Raw genomic sequence first — 26,402 nt, 5'->3', positions numbered from 1 at the left:
TGGTTCCAGCCAGTTTACAGTCACAAGAAAGTAGAAGCAAGACATCTTGTTTTTGTCCGGTAAAAGCCCCGGAACATACTTTGTATAAAATGGACCACTTTACTCAATACAACATTGACACACATAACATGACGGGTGCATCCCTGGGGGTGCTTGTGTTAACCAGTGTTCTGAGGCCCCTTGCCTTTTGCTCTAAGCTGCTTGTCAGGATGAGAGATTGTGCAGACACATCAGAAAGCTGCAATTGACACGGCTTTTAAATTTCAGGGTCTGGGTACAATGATTCTGTGCCAGCTCCTTCTCTATTGTGTTGGGAAGAAGATACATAAAAAGCACTTAATATTCGTTAATAATAGATATCTGACCGTTTGTGGCGTGTAGGCAAATATAAATCATAATTTGGGCTGATGGTCTGGGAGTCGTTTTCCAAGACAATGTGGTCTCCTGTAAGCACATTTCATGCAATTTCATGCTATATTGTTTCAGTAACGCTTGTCTGAACACTGGGAAACCCCCACCCCCTCACTATCCTGCATCAATTTAATAGTGATGTAACAAGGGTACATGATATTCCACTTGGAGAGAGGACAGCAGAGAGTCAAGAGTCACATAGAGTCTATGGTGTTAACACAGATGCAATGATTCTCCCTCTTATTAATCACCCTTCTCTTTGGTCTCCCTGTTCGTAAACTAAAACCGTGTCCATTTAAGAAGAGTTTCAACCGGTCAACTGATCCATGAGTAGGGTGGGTGGGCCTAGGGGCCAGGGGTGTGACCTCTGGGTGGCTGTGGCTCAGGAGGTAGAACCGGTGCCTAATGATCGCAAGGTCCGCGGCTCGATCCCCAGCTGGCCACATGTTGAGGTGTTCTTGAGCGGGTCGGCACCTTACATCTTGCCGCCATTGGTAGGTGAATGAGACGCCATTGTAAAGCGCTTTAGAATAGGGCGCAGTTCATTACCTCTAACCTAGGCTACACTCTCAGTCCACCTCCGTGTGACCTCACACAATGGATCTGTGAACCAACAGTCGACAGTACAAGTGCCAATGACACAATTGGGGTTATGGCTAGACGGTATACGGCTACGGACGTCAAGTCAGGTTTAGCTACGAGAGTTCGAATTTACGTGGCTTACAGCTCCTGAGCTTAGAATTATAAGGTTCTATCTCCGTTTAGGGTAGTTCAGAGATATTGAGCGTCAAAGTTTTTACATTCCATTATGTTTTGTGAGATGGAACCTTTGTATTTTATTAATTACTAACTCAAAAATGTAAACATTTTAAAAATAACACCACACAGGCATTAATAAACACCTAATGGATCAGATTATGTAAAAAAAACTCAATTTTGAGATAGAACCTTATAATTCTAACATCACAAGCTGTAACAGTTTGTATAATCTAGTGGGAGGCGAAGTAACTGAATAGTAAATGTAAATGTTTTTTTTCATTTTCATTCAAAGTCAATTCGTATCACTTGTGCAGTTGTTGGTGACCAACTAAACCAACTAAAGTGTACATTATTTAATTCACCTGAACTGCAAATAGCCCTGACCCCAACAAATAAGACAGAACCAGAATCACTGTACAATTACACAAGAGTACAATTCTTTGGCTTTGGTTCTTCAACATTGGCATCGCAGCATTCACATACAAAATCACAATAACAATAATAAGTATGTATGTAAATAGGTAAAGTAAGTAATCCTACAGTAATTAAGTAATAAAGTGTTGGTACTACAGTGGCTTCAAGTAAATCTCACCAAGGGGAATGCCAATGGGTTAGTCTCTTACCAGTACTTCTCTCTCTCCCATCCCTTCCATGTAAAGGTGTGAGAACTACTGCCCTGAGGCAACTACACTTAAAGTGGGTTGTCACATTCATCTGACACTATTTCACAAACCTCTCAATCACTGTGACACTTGCTGTCAGGAAAAAGACCTATAGCCATTATGTCAAAGGCACACAAAATCCATGACAGACATGGTCAACTCCTTGCAAACTCAATGCAATTATAAGGCAACCAAAAAGCAATTAGAAGTCAAACCAACCCTGAGCATGGGTCTTACTTAAGCCCCTTATCAGCTACTGTTGTTAAGGGACCTTTGTTTTTTGTTTTTTCAGAAATCAGGCCAGTCTGTGATATCCCTCTGAGCAATGGTCAATGACGTCAACGGGATTGATTCTGGTCCGCAGAAGTGAAATGCTCTCAGACGGGTCAGACTGAGAGGGATTGGATGAGTTATTGGGTTGTTTGCCATCCCCTCCTGGCAGCAGCACTGGTCCTCCATCATGACCAGCCAGTGACAGGGTGAACGAGTATTTCTATGAGGGTTTACTTGATAATCTCCTTGCAAACACAAGCTTTTGAGAAATATATCCCTGAGATTATTGCTAATTGTGATCCTCTGCAAAGACTTTTGTTTATAAAGTCAGCTATGCAATCCTAAGCACAAATCAATCGCCGTCCAGCTGCATGATGGGTTTTGTTTACGCGTTAAGCAGTTCCTCGGGGACGTGGCTCAATCACAAATACAGTGAAACCGTTAAACCCTTGTTACAAGAGCGCTCTCGTTATCTATCAACCAATCCAGTTTTAGCCTTATTGGGAGAGGACTGGTATGAGATGGGAGAGAGGTAAAGGGGTGAAAGAGGATTACAGGGAGACAGTAACATGTTCAAAGGGGTTGTGAGTGAGCTGACACCCATCAGATAAACCAATGGAGGGTGACTCTGTTCACCTATAGTGGTGGTGGTAGGGGAGGGGGGGGGGGGGGGGCATGGAAGTAGATTGAGGAGGACAGTTGATGTAGAAGGGTGGGTTTGGGAAGCTCAGAGTCCTCAAGGCTGACTACGTGGGCGGAGCTAAGCTGATCCCGAAGGAGACAAACAGGAACCAAATCCCCGTGCCCCATAGCCAGGCGGAAAGTGGCAGAGGAACAATGGGAGGATTTTAAACCCCTTGACTCACCCCTCTTCAGCTGGGTATTTATAGCAGGAAGTTTCACAGCAATGAGATTGTGTAAAAGACCCATTTGTCCTGTGCCCCGGGCCTGTAGGAGCAAGAAGATAAGATGTTGCTTTCATCCTGGTGCCTCCTAGTTGCAATGCTAGCCTCTGATTTTATTGACTTCAAACCTTTTCCTCCATGAGGATCATAGGTTATCCAAGTCCAAGCAGAAAAAAGTATAGGTTTTTTTGTATACTAAAGTTTGCATGTATTTATGTGTGTTACGCTCTCCCTGAGGTGTTAGCAGCTAGGGAGGGAGAGTGCAACCTCAGTTTAACACTACAACAGCCGTGCCTTTTTTACCTACTAGTAGAGCCGCCTTGGGGGTCAAATAGACCCCTTTTTTAGAATGTAAATCTGCTATTTACACACAGTGATCACTAGAGGGCACTTCTTTTTTTAGCCTGCCTCCTACACAGCTTTATCTTATCCTGAAGTGATTTTGAAAATGTAAGGATACTGGGTGGTAAAACGGACATATATAGGAAAAGTCATGAAAGGAGGGTCCTGAAATTTGATCGAGTGCAAAGATAGAATTTTTTATTACTCACAGGGGTCACCGTGTGTGACCCTCACGGCTCTTCTAGTGTTAATCACGACGCCTGATGACCAAGATATCTACTTGCCAAATCTGAGTTTCTAATTGATCTCAGTAGAGGTGCACCTGCAGTTGAAAGGCTAGGTTACCAAACATTCTTTACTGTACCTCATGTACATTTGTGTTGCTGGAGCATTGTACAAAAAATTATAATACAACATACATCAACATACTATATTAGCTACTGTGAAGAGAGTAGAACCTTATCTCCAGACGTAAATCTGGTATTTCAGGCACTGTCCAATCACTCAGCATTTGAAATGTTCCTGAAAAAATACAAATAATTAGTTAATTTCCAGCAGAGAGCTAAGGGAAACTGAATACCATTTTGCAGTGGCAAAGACAATCAGTGCCTCCTTTAAGTAGCGATTTTCCTTGAATAGTTTCAACATCCAATCTGATATCAGCCCCCATCTATCATCTCTACCTCTTGGTCTGGGGTCTTCGTCATAAATCCACACAACCTTTAAAATCCGTAACCATGCGGATTATGTGTCAAATAAATCAAAACCAGGGCACATAAAATGAAGAGATGTGGCCTTTTATCTTGGAGCTTAAGGGTAGTGTTATTGATGTAAATGAAACCCATGAAAAAAGATCCAGGGCTATCCAGTAAACCGGGTCTAACCAATGCCAGGCCTTGACTACAATTTGCCCCGTCTTGAGGGGTAGGCTATACCTCAAGCATTAGGGCACTTTTATCTGTGTGATGTTCCCCACATAAATGGTTGGAGTGTGCGGATGTGATAATAGCTGTAGGAGTCATTATAAGGTGGTCTGTTAGTGTGTAATTTATTTGGTCTGTCACGTTATAAGTGTAGTGAGAGATCAAATGCTTTATTTGCTATATAGGCCTACAATCATATTGTTAGGAATGTGATATTTATTGCACATTTATTGCATTTATCGTTTTAACGATCAAGTTAAGTCGTCACTTAAATCACGTTTTAAGTCAAGATATCTCACTTTGAATGCCCTGATCAGTCCTGATATTCCAAATTGGCAATTAGGTCAGTTAGGTCAACTCCCAAGATTCCACTCTCCCTCCCACGCGAGGTCCTTCTGAACAGCGCGGAGCTAGCGCATGCTGTTCTCTGGAAATCACTGGCGTCGTCTGGGTCAGATTGCAAACACTCTCCTCTGATGTATTTGTCTGTTTTTTTTTTTTTAGGAAGTAAACACACACCTCTCGTTTGGATAGCTCTGATGCAGCTGCACGCAACTGTGATCGTTTGAGACTGTATGCATTTGCATTGTGGACACATGATAATGGATTTTACATTCATTATATCAGAGTGCGTAAAGAACAGTATCTGCAGTGACTAATTGGACAATTTGTTGGTTAAACCTGCAGATAGTCACTATAATAGCTGTCCTTCACCTTTCTGACCTTTGTGTCTGAGGATAGTAGGCCTGATGTGCACCCACTATGTTTGCAGGGGTAGTGAGTTCATTAGCATAATGTGGAACACTGAACGTTCTCAAGTGAAAGATTGTCAATTTTCATGGGTTCCCCGCCAGGCAAATATGAATGAACAACTCGGGTGACGCATAAAGCGGATCTCCCATTCGTCGCGCCTTAATAGCTTTTCTGGGTGGGAAATTGAAAACTAAACCGTCGCAGGCCGATCTGTATTTGTGTGAATATGTTCACATTGCTCTCACTGCTGAAATATATGTCTTTTCAATATTGTGCATTGCAGGCACGTGCCGTGAGCTTTTAGATTGGGTAAGCATAAGATATAGAAATACACATAATTACACATACACGCTATCAGTGAACGCAGTTTCAAGGAAATGCAATTTTGATGCCCTAGAACCCGCTAATAAACTGTAGTGTCACTTTGTGATCAGATTACCAAAAACAAAAAAAACAGTTGCCAGTTTCGACTATATCAGGGGTGCTCATTGTTCAATCTTTTTTGAACCAAGATCTTTTCAAGTAGCCAGCCTGCTGAAATCTACAAGTCCAGTTTCAACATCGCAAACGCATACATGCACAACACAGACACACACCGTTTCCATCCTCCATAGTAAACTCACAACACATTTTCTTTTCACACTTTGTCACACAGGCACTTGACATCACATCACAAACCCTCCCTCTCTATCTCTCTCAAACACTTTTGGTCCAGAACCAATGGCACGGACAGCGACATTAGGCCTATCTCAGCGATTGATTAAGCAGCTCTCTCTCCAAACACAATGGCACAGGCCTACATTCAAAGGTATAAGCAGAGGAAGTCTTAAATAAGAAGCCATAACCACAACCAGCAGCACAGCAGTACTCAAACCATATAATCAAGCACAGATCGCCACCAGCCTCGCGAATCATATAAATCATATAAACCGCTCATACCAGGCTTGCTGGAACCCCCTAGCGACTCTCCCTTTCTGGGTGTGAAGATCGGTGAGCGGTGGCTTCGGGCGGCATTTAGCCAGTAGTTCTGTTTTTCCAGTCCAGTCCAGTCTACGAAATCCCTTTAGGTCGCTGACAGTAATGTCCATATTCACAAAATCAAGCAAGTTATCCTTATTGATTATTATTATTTAGATCGTTTGAGCTAGCTGGCATAAGCTATTCTACCCGGCGAGAGGTGAAATGTTAAGTGAACTTGAAAGTGATAAATAATATCATCCAAATATAGAAGCACGCTTGTCACTTTTAAGCAATATGACATGATGATTTGATTGGTGGTGGGTGGGTGGTGCAACTCCACACAGCTCAACAACAATACACTGACGACATGCGTTCAAGGAGCTGAAAAAATATTCAACATAGGCTACTCTAATTATGTTTAGCATGTCTAAAATACGAGATCCTTATACATTTATAGCAAATATCGGTGTAGGTCGGTGTACATTGGTGTACTACATCATGTGGAAAAGAGACAGGCTATATCTAATAAATTAGACACCTATAGGCCACGTCAAATAACAGGACGATATTCAAACAGCTAAGCTTACAAAAGACGAGGGGTATGATTTGGGGGCCTTAGCGGGGGTAGTGTCACTCGGCACAATCAACAGATCAACAGGACTGTTCTATTATTATGTCCCTGCTGTGTCTGACGCAGCATACTGCGCCGCTAATGACGGCAGTGACATTTCTTCATAATCTTTGTTTGGGATGAAATAATGCATACAGGTCCTAGGCTATTTGGGAAGCAAGTCTCCGAGGTTTGAAGATCATTATTGTGATCATTCATCTCATCTCCACAAAGAGTAGAATTTAATGCAGGCCTACTAACTCCCCACATTGTTTTCCTACATCGTTAGTTTCAGACACAACATAGTCAATGTAGGCCTATAGCACAACACAACAGAATGCCATTTGACAAAGTTGTGTTCAAAAAAGAACAACTGGGCATATAAGCCTAATATGAAATGCTAAAAAGTATATTCACAAGTGTGGTAGTAGCATGACTTGCAATATTGTGGGGGGCAATTACAAGCCGAGAGCATTAGACAAGAAGAAGATCACATGGGCATTTGCAGACACCAGAGGCAAAAACTACTTGGACAGCCAGTTTCCTGCGATGGGCTTCCTACGTAATGTGTCTTACGTAGGTGAGAACATCAATGTTGAAGGCGGGGCTATTATTCAATATCAAAGTGAATGCAGACACTGAGAAGACAAAAAGAAGCAACATTGCACGGATTGGTCAGTTGATCTAAATCTTCCGAAGAGCATCACTTCGTGTGCAGTTGATCCAAAAGCGCATTCAGGACCATGGAGAGCTCCCCTCTGTGGGCTAGAGCGATGCTTTGCGCTGCGCTGCTGTCCCTCCTGTGCGGTGCTGAAACGAACGACTCAGAAATGGAGGTGGATTTGGAAACGAGAGCCATACGGGACTTCTACCCACAGAATCCGAATCTAACCAACGAAAAGAGGCTGGTAAGTTTAGCTGCATTGTCGGATTTAATGTGTACTGTGTTTAGCGCTTCATTCTGAAATGTGTTACCTGAACAGCCTATACTGAATAACTTTAGAACTGTACTTCCAGATGATTGATATTGGTGTTTGATATTTCACCAATATAAAATAGTGTATACCAAAGTATTGTGTACCGTCATCCATCCGTATCATCCATTTCTACAGCTTGGGGCTCTACAAGACGTTCTTGAAAAACTGCAGACCAAAAAAAATAATCCTTGGGAAAAGAAATTTGGGCAAGTTCCAACGGTAAGGTTTACAGTCATTATCTCTGTTTTATCTCTCTCTCTTTGTTCACTGTCGAGAAAGACATGCTAGTCAATAATGAAGATGTGACTTATGTTCATATTAAGTGCCTAATAGACAATTGGCAAATAACAAGTGATACAGCTTAGTTCACTCGCCTATGCATTCAGCAATTTTGAACACAACAGTTGTATCTTTATGGAATGGAATGGAATGGACTTTATTTGTCATTGCTACAGTACAGGTACCAAACAACGAAATTTAGGAGGGGTGGCTCCCCTGGTGTTAGGAAAGGAAAAAGAAAACACATTTTAGAAAAAGCATAGATGCATAAAATCACAAGAAGGTAAGGAGCTGGTTTACATCAATAAAGGCTATGTACACAATCCACTGTACTATACTGCACAGATAGTCAACTAGGGTTGTCATATTGCACAAAAAAGTATTTTTTCACATTATTTTAAAGTGTCACAGTTTGTAGGCTTGAAAATGTACATGTTTGTGCCTCAGCACTAGCTGCCATACAAGCTACACTTTACGAGCAATCATCATTATTTGAGACTATAATGTATTAATACCTTTTCCTTTCTTGTTCTTGTCTGTCCGTCTCTTCAGTGCGACATGGGGGAACACTGTGCAGTGAGGAAAGGCGCCCGAATCGGCAAAATGTGCGACTGTCCACGCGGAGCATTGTGCAACTTGTTTTTGTTGAAGTGCTTGTGAATTTGACTTCACAAATGTTTCATTGTGTGTAAAGGGAGGAGGGTAATCGATACCAGCTTGTTTAAGAAATATAATTTGTATAAATATATATTTTCTTCTTTTCGATTAGTTATGGCGACAGTAAAACGATGGTTCACAAGCGCTTGGTTCACAAGTTTACTTTTTAGTTGTGACATAAAGTCAATATTGTGCATTAAAGTTCGTCATAACTTATTTTCTAAAGCAGTCTTTGGTCTCTCAATTCATTGTTTCCAAGTTTTGTCCGAATTATGTTGAATGTTTGATGCTGCAAAAGCATAACGTAGAAAAAAAGCATTACGTTTATTATGCTTCACAAATTAATATGTATAATATAGAATATGTATTTAGGGCGGAATCCTAATCAAATAAACTTAAATCAAACTTTTTTGCGATTTACAGGAATGTGAATAGAAACCATGAAATGACGGGACACACGTAAGAGGACTTCAGGACTAAGTAGGCCTATAACAGCAATGGGAGAGCAGTTAACTTTTACTTAAGTCGTGATTTTCGCACTTCTCTCTCCAAGTGAATCCTAACATCAGAGGCTTTGGGGTGGAGTTGCACAAACATTGAAGCGTGTCACATTGACAACTGACAAGTCAGATAAACGCGACTCCCGCTATACCCTTGTTCACATGAGAAGTCTATCAAACTGCAGGTAAAGCAAGGCAAAGCAGGTAAATAGCTTTAACAATATGAATAGAACAACACAATGTCTTTTTTTCTCGTAACAAAATATAAAATTATAAATACAAATGTGTTTATATCATATCATAATCGTTACAGTAGTAAGCCTTCTGCTCACGTCTTTTGCAACTGGGAGGAGTGCTCAATTGACATTAATTGAGATTAATAGTTAGCGCAGCCTAGTGCTGCCTACATTTTCTATTTCCCAAAATATAATGAGATAAGCGTGGAAGTCCAGAATACAAAAGTTGAGGGGAAGGTTGGCAACACTGAGGTTGTATCACTGTAACCCTTCGAGGCTCCGCGAATCCTGCAACTACTGAAACAAACTGTCCTGCTCACCTCTACTACTGAAACAAACTGTCCTGCTCACCTCTACTACTGAAACAAACTGTCCTGCTCACCTCTACTACTGAAACAAACTGTTCTGCTCACCTCTACTACTGAAACAAACTGTTCTGCTCACCTCTACTACTGAAACAAACTGTTCTGCTCACCTCTACTACTGAAACAAACTGTTCTGCTCACCTCTACTACTGAAACAAACTGTCCTGCTCACCTCTACTACTGAAACAAATTGGGGCCCCAGGCCCACTAGGTTGTACATTTCGGCCTATGAAATTGGTAGCAGCCTCACAAACACTTCACATGCAATTACCTTTTCAGGTCCACGACTTGCCATTGTAATTTCTATTAGAAATTCTTGATATATCTTATATATCTTATATAACTTACTCATTTACTTTAGTTTCAGATTGAGACAAATGTACCATACCTTTCGTGGATCTTTCAGCATTAATATAAAAACGATACAACTGAGCATCAAATAAGGATAGCCATGTAAATTGTACGTAGTGTGTATGTATACCAGTGGTTTGTACCGTATGGCAAACTAACCTGAGCTCAGACAGGATAACTCACCCAGTGACATCAGCACATTGTGAGGTCACAATTTTTTTTATTTTTTACTTTTGACATTTGTAGGAAGATTGTTCACAACAATGTTTTATGTGACAGAGAGTGCAGTTGAGGAAGATTGTTTTTCAAACTAGAGAAATATTCACGTGTGCCTCGTTTGTCAACAATACAGACAAATCCATGCTTTCTGTATCATGTTATACATTTAATTTTAATTTTGTTTTTAAAATATATTACTGGGGATTTTAAAAACGTCCATCATTAAAACCCTGTATAATATAATACAATATAATAATATGGTAATAATATGGTAAATGGACTGCACTTATATAGCACCTTTATCCAAAGCGCTTTACAACGGCCTCTCATTCACCCATTCGCACACACATTCACACACCAATGGCGGAAAGCTACCATGCAAGGCGCCGGCCCGCTCACTGGGAGCAATTTGGGATTCAGTGTCTTGCCCAAGGACACTTCGACATGTGACCAGCCGGTGCTTGAACCGCCGATCTGCCAACCTTGCGATCATTAGACGGTGGCTCGACCTCCTGCGCCACAGCTGCCCCACAACAGTATTGTGCATTTGTATCCAGACTCGGATGAAGAACACAGTGATGATGATGATGAGGAGGAGGAGGAGGAGGAGTCCGACCACAGCTCCAATGATGAGGCCCAGGGGGGTGGGGTCAGTGGTACCTGTAACCAACACAGAGCAGTCAGACTGGAACTTAGGGTCACAGTTTGGTTTCCTCTCAACCAAGCCACTTTCTCTGTCACTCAGTAAGAGTTCCTGAAGGGACGTTGTGAACTTTGAGTCACTGAGAATGATCACGTTGTATCTTCTTACCTCCTTTGGTCTTCATCACAGAGGGCTCCAGTTTGATTGTTACTGAAAGATGGAGAACATGAGGACGTTTAGTGAGTCCATGGTGCTCTGCTGTACTTTGAGACAATGAGAATGATCACGTTGTATCTTCTTACCTCTGTTGGTCTTTATCCCGGAGCGCTCCAGTTTGATGACGATGCCGTCCTCCATCCCAGAGAGCTGAACCACACACTCATACTGGTTCTTCTCCCAGTCCTCAGGCTTCACAAGGAGGCGAGTGCTCATCTGGAAGGTTCCGTCGTGGTTGGGGAGAAGCTCTCCGTACTCCACATCCTCATACACCTCCTGTCCATCTCTCCTCCAGAACATCACAACTTCTCTGGGGTAGAAACCTGTAGCGTGGCAGGTGACTGGAGAGGAGGGGGTCTTCTGGAGCAGAGACACTGAGGGAGGGACTGGGGGGAGGGGGGAGACAGACGGAGGAGAGGGAGGGAGGGAGTGAAGGAGGGAGGGGAGAGAGATAGAGGGAGTGAGAGGGAGGGGAAGGTGTGGGGAGGAGGGAGGGAGTGAGAGAGGAGGAGAAAGAGAAGGAGAGGGGGGGTGAGAAGGAGAGAGGGGTGAGAGAGGGAGAAAGAGAGTAAGAGCAGCAGTTTGGGTAGGAGGGAGGGGGAGAGAGAGGGGGGGCAGAGGGAGAGAGAGAGATGGGAAGGGGTGAAAAAGAAGAGCAGGAAATAAAAGAGGAAGAGAGAGAGGGGGAAAGGGCAGCAGAAAAAAAAGAACAGGAAATGAAATGAATTGTTCCACTTCAAAGTAGTTGAATATGAACATGTTGTGTCAGGTGATGTCAGTGTGTGTGTACCTGTCCTCTTCAGAGTGCTCTTCCCGTACTGCAGGAACTTCTTCAGCCACTCAATGCACTCCTGGGTGTATAAGTGCTTTAAGTACTGATTATGAACTTTCTGTCTGTCTCTCCTCTGTTTGTAGATGACGGCCTCTGGCACTGAAGCGATCCATGTCAACGTCCGCAGGTCAAAGGACAGGAGGTCCTCTCCATCATAACCATGCTGATTAAACCCCTCTGTGACTCCAGTCTCCTCATCCCAACTACAACCAGTCATCTTCTGGTAAATATGTACATCTGAGAGAGAGAGGGAGAGAGGGAGAGAGAGAGAGAGAGAGAGAGGGAGGGGGGGAGAGAGAGAGAGAGAGGGGTTCAGTTACAGTTCATGACTCAGAGAGAGAGTGTGTGTGTGTGTGTGTGTGTGTGTGTGTGTGTGTGTGTGTGTGTGTGTTTGTGTGTGTGTGTGTGTGTGTGTGTGTGTGTGTGTTTGAAGCCTTTTTAACCAAGTTGCTGAAATATCAGAAGCTCAAGCTGAACATCTGACAACTAGGCTAAGTGTCATCTTTTAGTCTTCATGTGTGTCAGCCTGGGTCAGACTGGGTCATGTTCACCAGCTGGTGGTCAGGGGCCTTCAGATGGCCCACATCTCCCAGAGAAAGGCTAAACAGTTAGCAAGGTGTTGCTCCATATCTGCTATTATCGGTAGCCGCTCAATGGAGACGGCGTTGCTTTTTGTACCCTTAGAGTAGATACTGTTTTACAGTAATGCAAAATCTAAATCAATTCAAAATCTAATTTGGTACTCCCAGATGAATTAAGTATGCCTATTGCTGTCATGGATTCATTTGAGCTCGTCAACCCCCATACTTTAAAAACAGTTGTTTCACAAATGAAATCCTCAACATGCTCACTTGATCCAATCCCAACATGGTTCTTCAAAAGTGTTTTTGACTGTTTAACTAACAATGTATTAGAAATTGTGAACTGCTCTCTATCAACTGGCATCTTTCCCTAAAATCTAATTACAAAACCACTACTTAAGAAAGGAAAGCAAGATAATTCTGTTCTCGGAAGTTTCAGACTAAGTAAAATCCTTGAGAAAGTGATTTTCAGACAACTTACTCATTCTCTTAGCAAAAACATTTTATTTGAGAAGTTTCAATCAGGTTTTCGTTCCAACCACAGTACTGAGACTGCATTAGTAAAGGTTGTAAACGATCTTAGACTTATCATAGATGCTGGTGGTGTATCAGTTCTTGTCTTGTTAGATTTGAGTGCTGCTTTTGATACAGTAGATCACACTATTCTAATACATTGCTTAGAAAACTGTGTTGGTCTCTCAGGACTTGTATTAGAGTGGTTTAAATCTTATCTAGCTGGTAGGCATTTCTCTGTTGTCCTGGGAGACTGTTTCTGATAATGTTGACATCACATGTGGGGTCCCTCAGGGGTCTATTCTTGGTCCCTTGCTCTTCTCCCTGTACATGATCCCATTAGGTGGAATCATCAGAAAACATGGTGTGCATTTTCATAGTTATGCTGATGATACCCAGCTGTACATATCAGTATTGCCTGATAATTCACATGCACTCAGCTCGCTGGAGAATTGTCTCCAAGATATAAAACTTTGGATGTCCAAACGTTTTCTACAACTAAATCAGGACAAAACTGAGATTCTTGTCATTGGACCAAAACCACAAAAAGACAAATTGTTGAATACGATGGGAACCAAAAGGAATGTAACAGTAAAGAAGGTGTTGCTCTTACCTCCACTCTGGTTGAAACGCTGCTTTAGATCACCAATGTCTGCTTTGAAGTCCTGCTGCTCGACCATCAAACGCTGAGTCTCCCTCTCCCAGACCTGTGGGTCTTCTGCAGTTGCCTTGTTCATCCAGTCCTGTTTGGGCACGACTCTCTTGGTGTTGCTGTCATAGTGTCCAATCTGAACACCATCCACCATCCCCACAGCCACAAACTCTGGGAAGTTTGGAACTCCAGAGGATCCAGTGTAGAAATTCAGAAAGGTGTGGGTCACTAGAAGAAACATGAATGTATGCAGAGATATAACACTATGTACAGTATGTATGAACTCTTACAAAGGAGGTTGTTATAGACATTTTTACTTTGAACTTTTGTTTCGGTTGATTTGTGTTTAATGTTTTGAGTTATATTTATTTATTAATATTTCAGGAATAATGTTTATTTTATGTTTTTGGTTATTTATGTCATGAATAATGTTTTGTTTTTATGTTTTGGTAATATAATGATTAGTGTTTTATGCCTAATTGATTGTGACGTGGTGAGGTGATAGGATAGGCCCACCTGGGCCAATGGAAACAGGTTATTTTGGGAACAACATTGTTTTGACCACAGTCACGCTGTTCTTTGAACTCACACCTTACCGTCACTTTTGTTATCTGTCTTTTTGTATGGATATTGGATTACTTTGGATTATGGGCAATAAACTGTTTTAATTTTTCTACAACTTACAAGGACAGTGTGGAGTGCGTTAATTATCCAACTGGACTATAACTGTTTTCATTGCATGAAATATTCCCATTTCTGAAGATCAGAATGTAATTCTGTTTCAATGGCACTGTTTATGTCTGATATGGAAGCATTCAAATGTTAATGCAATTTGAAATTGCAATTGCATGTTCCACTTTTGCCTGCATTCTTTCAGTCAATATTCAAAATCAAATGCAATCATATGATTTTCATTTTCATGTAGCTGGTATGCACATTCGCAGTCAATATTAAAATGATAATGCAAAGCCATTTGACATTTCATTTTCAAAATCATCCGCTGCTTTGTAACTGACAAAATTCAAAAGTTCATTCTAAAGTGAAAATTACTATATGCAATCCCACAATAGCATTTCCATTTTCCACTTTTGCCTGCATTATTTGAGTCAATATGACAATTGTAATGCAATAATGTGAGCAGCATTTGCATTTCCATGTTCTAGTAAACACATCTGCTTCGTAGCTGACAAAATTCAAATATTGACAATTGTAATGCAAAAATGTTATTGCATGAAACACACCATCTTATAAACTAATATATTAGAATATATTATTCAAAGTATCCCATTCTCTTGTTCTCAGTCATTCAAGGCGTCCAGGCAGCTCTCCTCGCCCTCCTGAGACATGAAGGCTTCTGTCATTGGTGGAGTCGTTGTTTGTGTCCTACGCGTTCAACCAAATGGATGTGACACACAGACCGACAGACGTATCGTTTTAATTACATTTGAGTAATTACTTACACATTTTAATTTGATTGAATTTCATTGTGTAAATAACTGACGGTCAAACAGGCCCATGATTTGATACAGCAAACATCATCGAAGCGTATAGTGTTGTCGAGCGAAGTGCTTTAGTCTTCAGTGAAGAGGCAGAACAAGTGTAAAACAGCAGCATGTCCATGTATTAAATGTATTAAATGTATTAAATGTGTTGTAGCTCACTGACCTGCAGATGCGGTGTGAACGCAGAGCAGCAAACCCACAAAACCCCTCATCTGGATTTGGTACTGAAAATAAGCTCCAGTATTGACAGAAAAGTGCGCACTGTCGCTCGCGGGTCAAGGTGCACAGTAGTCAGATAAGGTGGGCAAGGTGCACGATAGTCTGTTACGGGGAAGAAAGGGGGAAGAAGAAAGGGGAGGAAAAGGGAAGAGAGTTAAATTGAGGCTTCTTTTCCATTATCTACATGTTTAATAGTCTCAATGTATTCAAAACAATTAATGAACAATAAAAATGTCGCCTTTGCCCGCTCACTCCGCTCCTCCACCTCGGCTGGCCGACTGGCCCCACCTCCTCTACACAGCAGTCGGGCTGCCCGATCACGTCTCTTCACAACACTGGCTCCCCGCTGGTGGAATGAGCTCCCCACGGCTGTCAGAACGGCAGAGTCACTACCCATCTTCCGTCGTAGACTGAAGACCCATCTCTTCAGGTTACATCGTAACTGCTCCTCCTGAGACATCTTCTGACCCTCACCACTACGTCTCCTAAAGACACCCGCTTTCCCCTCTACTGTGTCCCTAAGAACTTCTATTGTCCCCCTTGTACTGTTTCTCAGTTTCTCCAGAAAAAAAAAAGAAAAAAAAAGTTTTAGTAGAAGGCGATAATAGGGAGAAGGTTTTTCCTTCTATCAGTGGCCCCGGGCCGAGCTAGATTACTCTTCCTGCAACGAATGGTGGACTGCTGATTCACATGCTTAGTATTCAAATGTATTGATTGTAAGTCGCTTTGGAATAAGGCGTCTGCTAAATGCCAAAAATGTAAATGTAAATGTAAATGTTTGCCATTTTTGAATGGGGGGGGGGGAGAATGGATCCGAAAGTCACCGGTTCAAATCCCACCAGAAACAAGAACAACTAAAAACGTCTCCAAAAGTGTTTTGTGTGAATTTCAGATTACTTGAGCCAAAAGTTGCTTTCTGTGACATAACAGAAGTTTATCCGCTTGTTAAGTCGTGACGTGTTCCGGGGCCAACGTTGGCTGAGGCGCTGTCTTCGAAATGGCGAAATAATAATAATAATTAATTATATTATAGCGCTTTTCCGAGGCTCAAATACCCTGACAATATGGAGAAAACGGGAAAGTGTTGTGTCCCTTGTTGAATGAATAGATCCGAGTCTAAAAAACGATTAAACTGTCATTCTACCGCTGTAGTTCACAGTCACTCTAGTGCGAGGAATTTCTGATTTGGACTCGGAAATGGCTAAACGTCATTTTTGACGTCAGACTTAACAAGCGGATAGACACTTGCTGTTGTTTTATTGATGTTTAAACATAATAATACTATACTAATATATAATATAATAATAGTACAAATAAAAAAGTTTACCTCTTAAAAACCCTGAGGTTGAATAAATAACTTTTCACAAATAGAAGAAGAGAGAGCTACTCAGAATCAGAATGGCTTTTATTGCACCAATGTACAGGTACACAGTCAAATTCTTGGGTTCAGGTTCATTCAACATTGGCATCGCAGCAGAATACAAGACCAATAATAAAATAAGCAGGATATAAAAACAACTACATCCAAAATCAACAATAGCAGCAATAGCATCAATAGCAGCAGAATAATCTAATAAAGTAAATGAGTAGGGTGATAACAGAGACTACAGCAGTACGACAGCAGGACCAGTCTGCGGTAGAACAGTGGTGTAAAAAGCTGTGCAGATTCTAACGACATGGGATGTAATTATTAATAATGTAATTACATTGTAATATCATAGAGTATGTAATAACATAGTTCAGGTATGATACAGTACAGGAAGTTCAAGTAGTAGTCAGGTGGCGCAAAGAACGTTGTGCAGGTAGCAGTGATGCTTGGGCCGATCCAAGGGTGATGTTTATCTATGTTTATCTATGTTTATCTATGTTTGTTTAAACATCTCTACATGACTGCATCACACGTTTAACACTAGAACAGCCGTGAGTAAAGTGAGTAAAGAAAAAATATATATCTTTGCACTCGATCATATTTCAGGACCCTCCTTTCATGACTTGTCCTAGATATGTGCGTTCTACCACCCAGTATCCTTACATTTTCTAAATCACATCAGGATAAGCTAGTATGAAGATATGTTGCTGTTTTTCTGTGTAGGAGGCAGGCTAATTTACAAAACGCGCCAACTAGTGGTCGTTGTGTGTAAGTAGCAGCTTGAGAAGCCATCAGGGTTCCAGGAGTGGGCAAGTTTAGCCTAGATAGCTAGCGTGAGCTAACGCCTTTGATGCCACTCACTGTACTAGCCTAGCTAGCCGACATCGGTTAAGTGCTAGCTAGCTAAAATTAGCAAACAATGTCAATGTGAACTTGCACGCTATTTGGGGAATTGGGTTGTGCTATGTTGTCATGGCAGGACCAGTGGCGGCTGGTGATAAACATTTTGGGTGGGGCACAGGTTATGGGGGCATGCTCCACGGGGAAGAATATCAACTTTAAAATCTGGATTTTAGCATGAGAATAAATATATAACTTGTATAAGGGCAAACTGCAAACACAACAAAAATATAATGTACAACAACTGACAAATCAATTGGAATAGTCTTTGTTAGCAGAGTAGACCTAATGTTAACGGAATGGACTTATACCCTTTGTCTATCTGTGCAGCGGAAAGGTGAATAATTCTGCCGCAGGACCCCAAACACCCGAACGATAGTTATGGAGATAGACTCCAGTTCTATGAGTGGAGCGGAGCCCCATAGGGGAGCTCTGCTCCTATTGGTTTACCCGCTACCTAAAGTAGCCAATGACTGAATTTTTCAATGCCTGCGCCCGCCTGGGGTGCTATATAAAGGGGCGTCCTTCGCTCCCTCATTCTCCCAAACATATACAAAACAGCCGGGTTTGAACGAGTCGAAGTGGGCCAGCAGCCCTATGGGGCTCCGCTCCACTCATAGAACTGGAGTCTATCTCCATAACTATCGTTCTATATCGTGGAGCTCCGCCCCATAGGGGAGCTCTGCTCCTATTGGTTTAGGCGGAGCGAGCGAGGCCAAATGTACCCCCACTGAGACTATTAATCCGAAAACAATCTCAGCGGCACCCGGAGCTGACCACTGATGTTGGTTCAAGACAACCTTAAAGTTGGCCCAACCCACACCGAGTCTGCTCCACTGATCTAGCCCTTACGTGAGCACGCAGGGTCGTAGATCTAACGGAACATGTCCTGGAGGAGGTCCCCTCCCCAGGCACATCCGTAATCATCCTGACAGCACTTGAATAGCATCCCCAACCAGGGTAATCCAAGTGCCATCCCCACTACATCAGTCCTCAGCAAACTGAGGACAGAATGAGAAAAGGATGACGAAGAAATATCACTTACCTAACCCTTACGTTGGGTTGTTGATCTAACCGAACATGTCCTGGAGGAGGGTCCCCTCTCCAGGCACATCCGTATTCATCCTGACAGCACTTGAATAGAATCCCCATGACCAGGGTAATCCAAGTGCCCTTCCCACAACATCAGTCATCAGCAAACTGAGGACAGAATGGGAAAGGATTGAGGAAGAATATCACTGACCTAACCCTTACGTGAGCACGTAGGGTTGCTGATCTAACGGAACATGTCCTGGAGGAGGGTCCCTTTCCCAGGCACATCCGTATTCATCCTGACAGCACTTGAATAGAATCCCCATGACCAGGGTAATCCAAGTGCCTTCCCCACTACATCAGTCATCAGCAAAACTGAGGACAGAATGAGAAAAGGATGAGGAAGAAATATCTTTCAAGTAATACCGTACAAAAGGTGATGGCGACGACCAAGACGCCGCCTCACATATCTCCTCCACTCCCACTCCCCTGAGAATGGCCACTGATGTGGCCATGCCCCTGGTGGAATGAGCCCGAATGCCAGTCGGCACGGGCTGCCCCTTCGATTCGTATGCGAGGCTAATAGCCTCGCAAATCCAATGGGACAGCCTCTGCTTCGAGAGTGGTGCCCCGGCTTTCTGTCCGCCGTAGCAGATCAGAAGCTGGGGAGAAGATCTCAGTCCTGCCGTGCGCTTCACATATTGTGCCAACGCGCGCACCGGACATAGACAATGTAAACGCCTCTCCCTCTCTCCGTCGTGAGGAGGAGGAAAAAAGGCGCTCAGAGCACAGCTCTGAACCCTAAACCCACGATTCACCTTAGGGATAAAAGCCGGGTTAGGGCGTAACACAGCTTTTGTTTCGTCATCAGATATGATCAAACAATCTGCCCGTGTCGAGAGAGCACATAAATCACTCACTCGCTTAGCCGTAGTCAAGGCGAGGAGTAGACTCGTCTTGAGAGACAATAAACGCAACGACACAGTGTCAATGGGTTCGAATGGGGGCACGCACAGCGCCTCTAGCACAATCGACAGGTCCCATTTTGGCATTAGAGTCCTAAGAGGGCGTCTAAGCCTACACACTCCAGTCAAAAAACGCTTAACCAGCGAATGACTGAACAGTGTCATTGTCGCAAAACCCTCATGACAAGCTGAGATGGCAGCCGCGTAAACTTTAATAGTTCCCGCCGCCAATCCCTTGTCAAACAGCGACTGTAAGAAGCACAAGAACGTTTCGACCCGACAGCAGACTGGGTCAACGTCCTGTCCCTCACACCACTGTGTAAACACTCGCCAGCGCGCCGCATATCCCTTTGCAGTGGATTGCGCGCGCGCACTCTGAATGGTCTGAATGACCGCGTCTGTCAGACCCCTGCGTTCTAACAAATCCCTCTCAGTAACCAGGCCATGAGGGGGCCCCCCATCATAGGCGGCCCCCTCACCAAGCCTCTGGCCTGAGAGAGTGCATCTTGTCGATGAGGTATGGGCCATGGGTCCTCTACCAACATCTCCATCAGTTCCGGAAACCACGGGGCTCCGGGACGGTCCGGGGCTACAAGAATTAACTCTAGCCTCTCTGACCTCACTCGTGCCAACAGTGGGAGGATAGATGTCAGGGGTGGGAACGCGTATAACAGGACCCTCGGCCATGGGTGGTGTGCGAATGCATCGACTCCCAATGGCGGGTTGTCCTGTTCGCGCAGGGAGAACCAAAGGCGACACTGCGCATTCGTCCGGGACGCAAACAGATCCACTTCTGCTTGCCCGAACCGTGCCCAAATCAGAGACACAATGGAGGGTGCTAACCTCCAGTCGTCGTCCCTCGGGCCTCCCCGTGATAACAGATCTGCTCCTTCGTTGAGCAGACCTGGAATGTGGAGAGCTTTTAGCGAACTCAGGTGTGTGACAGCCCACAGCCATATATCTGTCGCTAGGCGATGAAGTGACGCTGAGCGTACTCCCCCTTGACGATTGATGTATGCTACTGTTGTCCTGTTGTCGGATCTGACTAACACGTCCAGATCCTTTAACACTGGGGCAAAATGAAGTAGCGTTAACTTCACCGCCTCGAGTTCCAGCAGGTTGATGTGACGCGTCTCTAACGGTCCCCATCTTCCTGCCACCGAACCTGCCTGACACACTCCTCCCCACCCAGTCAACGACGCGTCCGTGAAGACTGGGTAGTGGGATGCCGGTCTGCCCATGGCGACTCCGCGCGCGATGACGCGCGGGTCTCTCCAGTAGCTCAGGTCGGTCTTGACCGATCTCGGTATTACAATCAACTTGCGACGGTGTCTCACTGGATCCAGTCGCAGTCGTGCGAACCACCTCTGCAGCCTGCGCATGTGTAATAGGCCTAAGGGGACCACTACATGGGCTGCAGACATCATTCCTAGTAAGGACATCATTGACAGAGCGGTGATTGTATTTGTCACTCGACACACCCGGAGAGCTGACGTCAGTGTCGCTCTCCGTGGTGCCGATAAACTGGCCCTCATCTTGGCAGTATCCAACTGAATGCCTAGATAGGAAAACTGTTGAGCTGGCCACGGAGCACTCTTTGTCCAGTTGACAGCTAACCCCAGCTGAGTGAGGTGCTGCACCAGTGAGGTTGCGTCCCGAATGGCTCGATTTGGGCATTGGGCCAAGACCAGTAGGTCGTCGAGATAAGCTAATATGCGTATCCCGTTTCGCCTCAGTGGTTCGAGTGCTGTCTGCACGCATTTGGAGAAAGTTCGAGGAGCAAGCGCGTACCCGAAGGGCAGGCGCGTGTACTCGTAAACCTTCCCTTGGAAGGCAAAACGTAGAAATTTCCTGTGCCTCTCTGTGATTGGCACATGAAAATACGCGTCCCTCAGGTCTATGCTGATTCCGTAGTCGCCTTTCTGTATACAAGACAGAAGGCGCCTCGTCGTCAACATACGAAAGGGGCGTTTCGCCACTCTCTCGTTGAGGACCCTTAAATCTAGTATGGGTCTCATGCCTCCGGATTTCTTTGGGACAAGGAAATACGGGGAGTACCACCCCATGTCCCACTGGTCCCTCGGAACCATTGTCACTGCGCCCTTTGTTAAGAGATTCGTAATCTCCTCCTGGAGCGCACGTGTTTTTATCGGGCAGGACAAAACAGTCTCTCTCACGCCCCTGAAGGGCGGAGGAGGCTGAATGAACTGTAGTGCATATCCCCTCCTCAATGTCCTGTACAGCCAGCCCGACAGAATACCTGCCCCTTCTAGCCATTCTGCATAACGCAACGACAGCGGCTGGGCCGTCTGTTGTGGTGCAGTCGACAGAAAAAGCTTGAATTTCTGTATGACCCCAGCCGCCGCTGCACACCGAGGAGGTGGCACAGCCCAAGGCGGGGTCATTTCGAAAGGGATGGGCTGCCGTCTGTAAAGAGTGTTTGCTATGTGTAACAATGCCCTTTATTGACGCAGGTTTATTATGTCTGATAATCAAAGAACCGGCCGCACGCTCAAGAGCTGGGCCAGATCCTGATAGACATGGAGGGGTTATTGATGTAAATAACGATCCCTCTATACGGCTACAGACAGGGGTGTTTAACCCTGTTTGTGTCGTGATAGGGGTAAGTCTGTTAGGCAGAGAGCTGGCCACACGCTGGTACGCTGGGCCAGTCTCCGCTTCGTTTCTAACCGGTAGCGATTGGACCACGCTCCGACAAGGCAGGCGGGTCTCCGCTCCGGTAGATAACATGGGAAAATCACCTTTACTGAAAAAGTAAGGTGGGGATTTTCCTTCTTTTACCTCTTTATGAGGTAGCAGCCATGAAGAGGAAACCGGTGGTGGGGTCATTACCGACCCCTCCGCCAGTGAAACCGGGCCACGCTGCCGTGGGGGGCCGTAGCGGGCCCTCCCAGTGGTCAGCGGCGGGGGCTGGGGATGCCGAGTGGGGCATGGCTCCGTCTGTAGAGGTGTAGCCAGTGCCGCATCACACCGAAACCTCCGTTTCGCAGCCGTTGACGGTCTAGTCGTCACCACGGCGGAAGAAGAAGAGGTGGAGGGTCGCTGGAGGGGGAGGTGGCTGGCAAGGTGCCTCTTAGCCTCCTCCATCGCGGCCAGGCGCACCGTCAAGGTGTCCATGGCGGGACCGAATAGCCCTTGTCTCTCTATTGGAGCATTCAGTAGGGCCATCCGGTCCGCCCCGGTCATGGTGGTGAGAGACAGCCACATCTGTCGCTGCTGCACCACCGCGTTTGCCATCAGGCGACCCCCACAAACCGCGACGCCCTGGGCCAGGTACATCGTCGCGGCACTGAGCTTGCTCAAAAGCACCGTCTCCGCTGCAGACAAACCGTAGGGTCGGTCTGTGGTGATTTTCGCAATGGCGGCATTAAACACGGCGATGTTATTCGCCGCTGCCGCCGCCTGCGCACCGAGAGCGTAGCTCTTGTCTACCAGGGTGGCGTTAAACCTGTCACGCTGGTTGGGCGGCATAGGTTTGTTAGGCACCGACCAGGCGCTGGACCCCGGTACCAAGTAGGCGGCTAGCGCTGGTTCGAGCGGCGGGGAGCCGTTGGTCATCCCCTCCGCGAGCCCCTCCACTCTGGTAAAGGGCAAGAACGCCTTCACCGGCGCCCTGCCTGTGAGTGGTTCTCCCCACTTGTCCTCCACGAACTTATCTAAGCCCGGGAGGACAGCGTTAGGAGGTTGGTCCTGTCGCTTCGCCCTTTTCCCGTAAAACAGGTCCTTCTCCCAGAAGGACTCCGTTGGGGGAGGGGAGGCGGGACGGGGAATTGCCAACACGCCTGCCGCAGCTTCCAGGAGGCCCTGGAAGTCGTGGCGGAGTGATGGGGGGGCGAGGGCGGGGAGCACGTGCTCTACCTGCCGCTCGCTCTCATCAGAGCTTTCTGATTCTGACACCGGCACCGACCACTCAGTTGGGTGAGGGCGGCGTGATGTCAGGGCCGGCTGAGCGGGCGGGACCATCCCTACTTGGGGAGGTGCCTGCCCAGAACGCCGTTCTTGCTTGTCCTCCGCTGCTAGAAAATCGCAGCGGCAGGTGTCCCGGAGGAACTTCTTCGTGGTCGGCGGCGGACGATCCATCGCTGAAGGGAAAAGTCTGGCGGGTCCTCCAGTCTTAGTAGTCGTCCTTCTCAGTCTTCAGATATAAACCCGTGCTGAACTTTTTGGGAGAATGAGGGAGCGAAGGACGCCCCTTTATATAGCACCCCAGGCGGGCGCAGGCATTGAAAAATTCAGTCATTGGCTACTTTAGGTAGCGGGTAAACCAATAGGAGCAGAGCTCCCCTATGGGGCGGAGCTCCACGATATAGAACAGACCCACACACATCGTCTACCGACACCGGTTCAATGTCACAACACAGTGGTGGTAGTACCAGCAGTGCCCAGCAGATGGCGCTGCAGCTCCACTTTGAGCTGAACCATCCTCATGCTCAATGTTCTGAAAAAACTAGAATCTTAGCAGTGATAATAAAATACAGTGTTGATGCGTTTTAGTGGAGTTGGTAGATGGAGATGTTTCACCAGGTGTTGTGATGTGAAGTCAGGGCTGGAGAAGTAGCGCCTCTAAGCATTCTGCAGTGAACACTGACGTGTGTGTGTGTGTGTGTGTGTGTGTGTGTGTGTGTGTGTGTGTGTGTGTGTGCGTGTGCGTGTGCGTGTGCATGTGCATGTGCCCTGGAACACACTGACCTCCATCTGAACCAGCAAGGACATTGTCAGCCTGATACTACGGACGTTTATTTATTACCATGTTATCATGATGGACACTTCTGACTGTGACATGATGGTCAGATCGATGCTGTTCTCTAGATTAATAAACACGTTGAAGATTATGGTTTTAATGGACACTGTATTGTCATTTATTTGGTGTAATATTACAGAAAAAAATATGTAATTAAAAAAATAGCTTTAAACCACCTATTGTACAGATTAACACACAATGTATTTCCCAAGAACAGTTTCTCTCCCTACTGATACAGAAACAATAGAATCACACAAAACCACTAGAATAACCCTCTCCCTCAGGACTATAAACCCACTAGAATAACCCTCTCTCTCAGGACTATAAACCCACTAGAATAACCCTCTCTCTCAGGACTATAAACCCACTAGAATAACCCTCTCCCTCAGGACTATAAACCCACTAGAATAACCCTCTCCCTCAGGACTATAAACCCACTAGAATAACCCTCTCCATCAGGACTATAAACCCACTAGAATAACCCTCTCTCTCAGGACTATAAACCACTAGAATAACCCTCTCTCTCAGGACTATAAACCACTAGAATAACCCTCTCTCTCAGGACTATAAACCCACTAGAATAACCCTCTCACTCAGGACTATAAACCCACTAGAATAACCCTCTCCATCAGGACTATAAACCCACTAGAATAACCCTCTCCATCAGGACTATAAACCCACTAGAATAACCCTCTCTCTCAGGACTATAAACCCACTAGAATAACCCTCTCCATCAGGACTATAAACCCACTAGAATAACCCTCTCCATCAGGACTATAAACCCACTAGAATAACCCTCTCTCTCAGGACTATAAACCCACTAGAATAACCCTCTCTCTCAGGACTATAAACCCACTAGAATAACCCTCTCTCTCAGGACTATAAACCCACTAGAATAACCCTCTCTCTCAGGACTATAAACCCACTAGAATAACCCTCTCTCTCAGGACTATAAACCCACTAGAATAACCCTCTCTCTCAGGACTATAAACCCACTAGAATAACCCTCTCTCTCAGGACTATAAACCCACTAGAATAACCCTCTCCCTCAGGACTATAAACCCACTAGAATAACCCTCTCACTCAGGACTATAAACCCACTAGAATAACCCTCTCCCCCAGGACTATAAACCCACTAGAATAACCCTCTCCATCAGGACTATAAACCCACTAGAATAACCCTCTCCATCAGGACTATAAACCCACTAGAATAACCCTCTCCATCAGGACTATAAACCCACTAGAATAACCCTCTCTCTCAGGACTATAAACCCACTAGAATAACCCTCTCTCTCAGGACTATAAACCCACTAGAATAACCCTCTCCCCCAGGACTATAAACCCACTAGAATAACCCTCTCACTCAGGACTATAAACCCACTAGAATAACCCTCTCTCTCAGGACTATAAACCCACTAGAATAACCCTCTCCATCAGGACTATAAACCCACTAGAATAACCTACTCCCTCAGGACTTTTGAAATTGTGTGTTCAATTCAAATGTCATTTGAATTGAAAACTGTTGCTTCTTTTTGATTCATTTCTACTAATTAATTAGATTACTTTTTTTGAATCGCGTCCCACCTCTACTAAAAAGTTCAAAACGTGATTTTTGTTACTGTATATTTCTGCCATCCACTAATCAAGTGGAGTAACAATAAGAGTTATAATCAGATACAGTGCTGTATTAGACAATCATGTTTGTGTCGAGGTGCATCTAATCTACGTCAGATGAGATGACTTCATATCCTCCTCCGGTCTCTGTTTCTCTCCTGTTAGGACACACACTCACACACACACACACACACACACACACACACACACACACACACACACACAGTCAAGTGAGGCATTTTAGATTTTTACCATTTAGCAGTCTACACTTTAAGCCAAAGCGATTTACAGTAAGAGATTACAGGGACAATCTCCCTGGAGTAACTGAGGGCTAAGTGCCTTACTCATGGACACCACCTATTCTAGAACTGCCTAACATGTCGTCCCTAAATCACTGACTCATGTCAACAGAGGACTAGT

At 44.8% G+C, this 26,402-nt stretch overlaps 1 protein-coding gene across 1 annotated transcript in view; it reads right to left on the bottom strand.

Moving 5' to 3' along the window:
• Nucleotides 1-482: 482 nt before the first annotated feature.
• LOC308169831 (major histocompatibility complex class I-related gene protein-like) overlaps nucleotides 483-26,402 on the bottom strand; it is a gene marked incomplete at both ends in the record, with an annotated part of 27,262 nt that continues 1,342 nt past the window's right edge. The window contains 6 exons of the mRNA XM_080544573.1: nucleotides 483-575; nucleotides 10,742-10,842; nucleotides 10,994-11,035; nucleotides 11,128-11,427; nucleotides 11,832-12,110; nucleotides 13,581-13,847. Coding sequence (XP_080400699.1) covers nucleotides 483-575; nucleotides 10,742-10,842; nucleotides 10,994-11,035; nucleotides 11,128-11,427; nucleotides 11,832-12,110; nucleotides 13,581-13,847 — 1,082 coding nt within the window. The remainder of the gene's footprint in view (nucleotides 576-10,741; nucleotides 10,843-10,993; nucleotides 11,036-11,127; nucleotides 11,428-11,831; nucleotides 12,111-13,580; nucleotides 13,848-26,402) is intronic.

The sequence above is a fragment of the Nansenia antarctica genome (genome assembly GCF_963989245.1).
Source record: "Nansenia antarctica genome assembly, chromosome: 14".
In the NCBI taxonomy this organism is placed as follows: domain Eukaryota; kingdom Metazoa; phylum Chordata; class Actinopteri; order Argentiniformes; family Microstomatidae; genus Nansenia; species Nansenia antarctica.
This window is presented reverse-complemented; position numbering and strand designations above follow the sequence as displayed.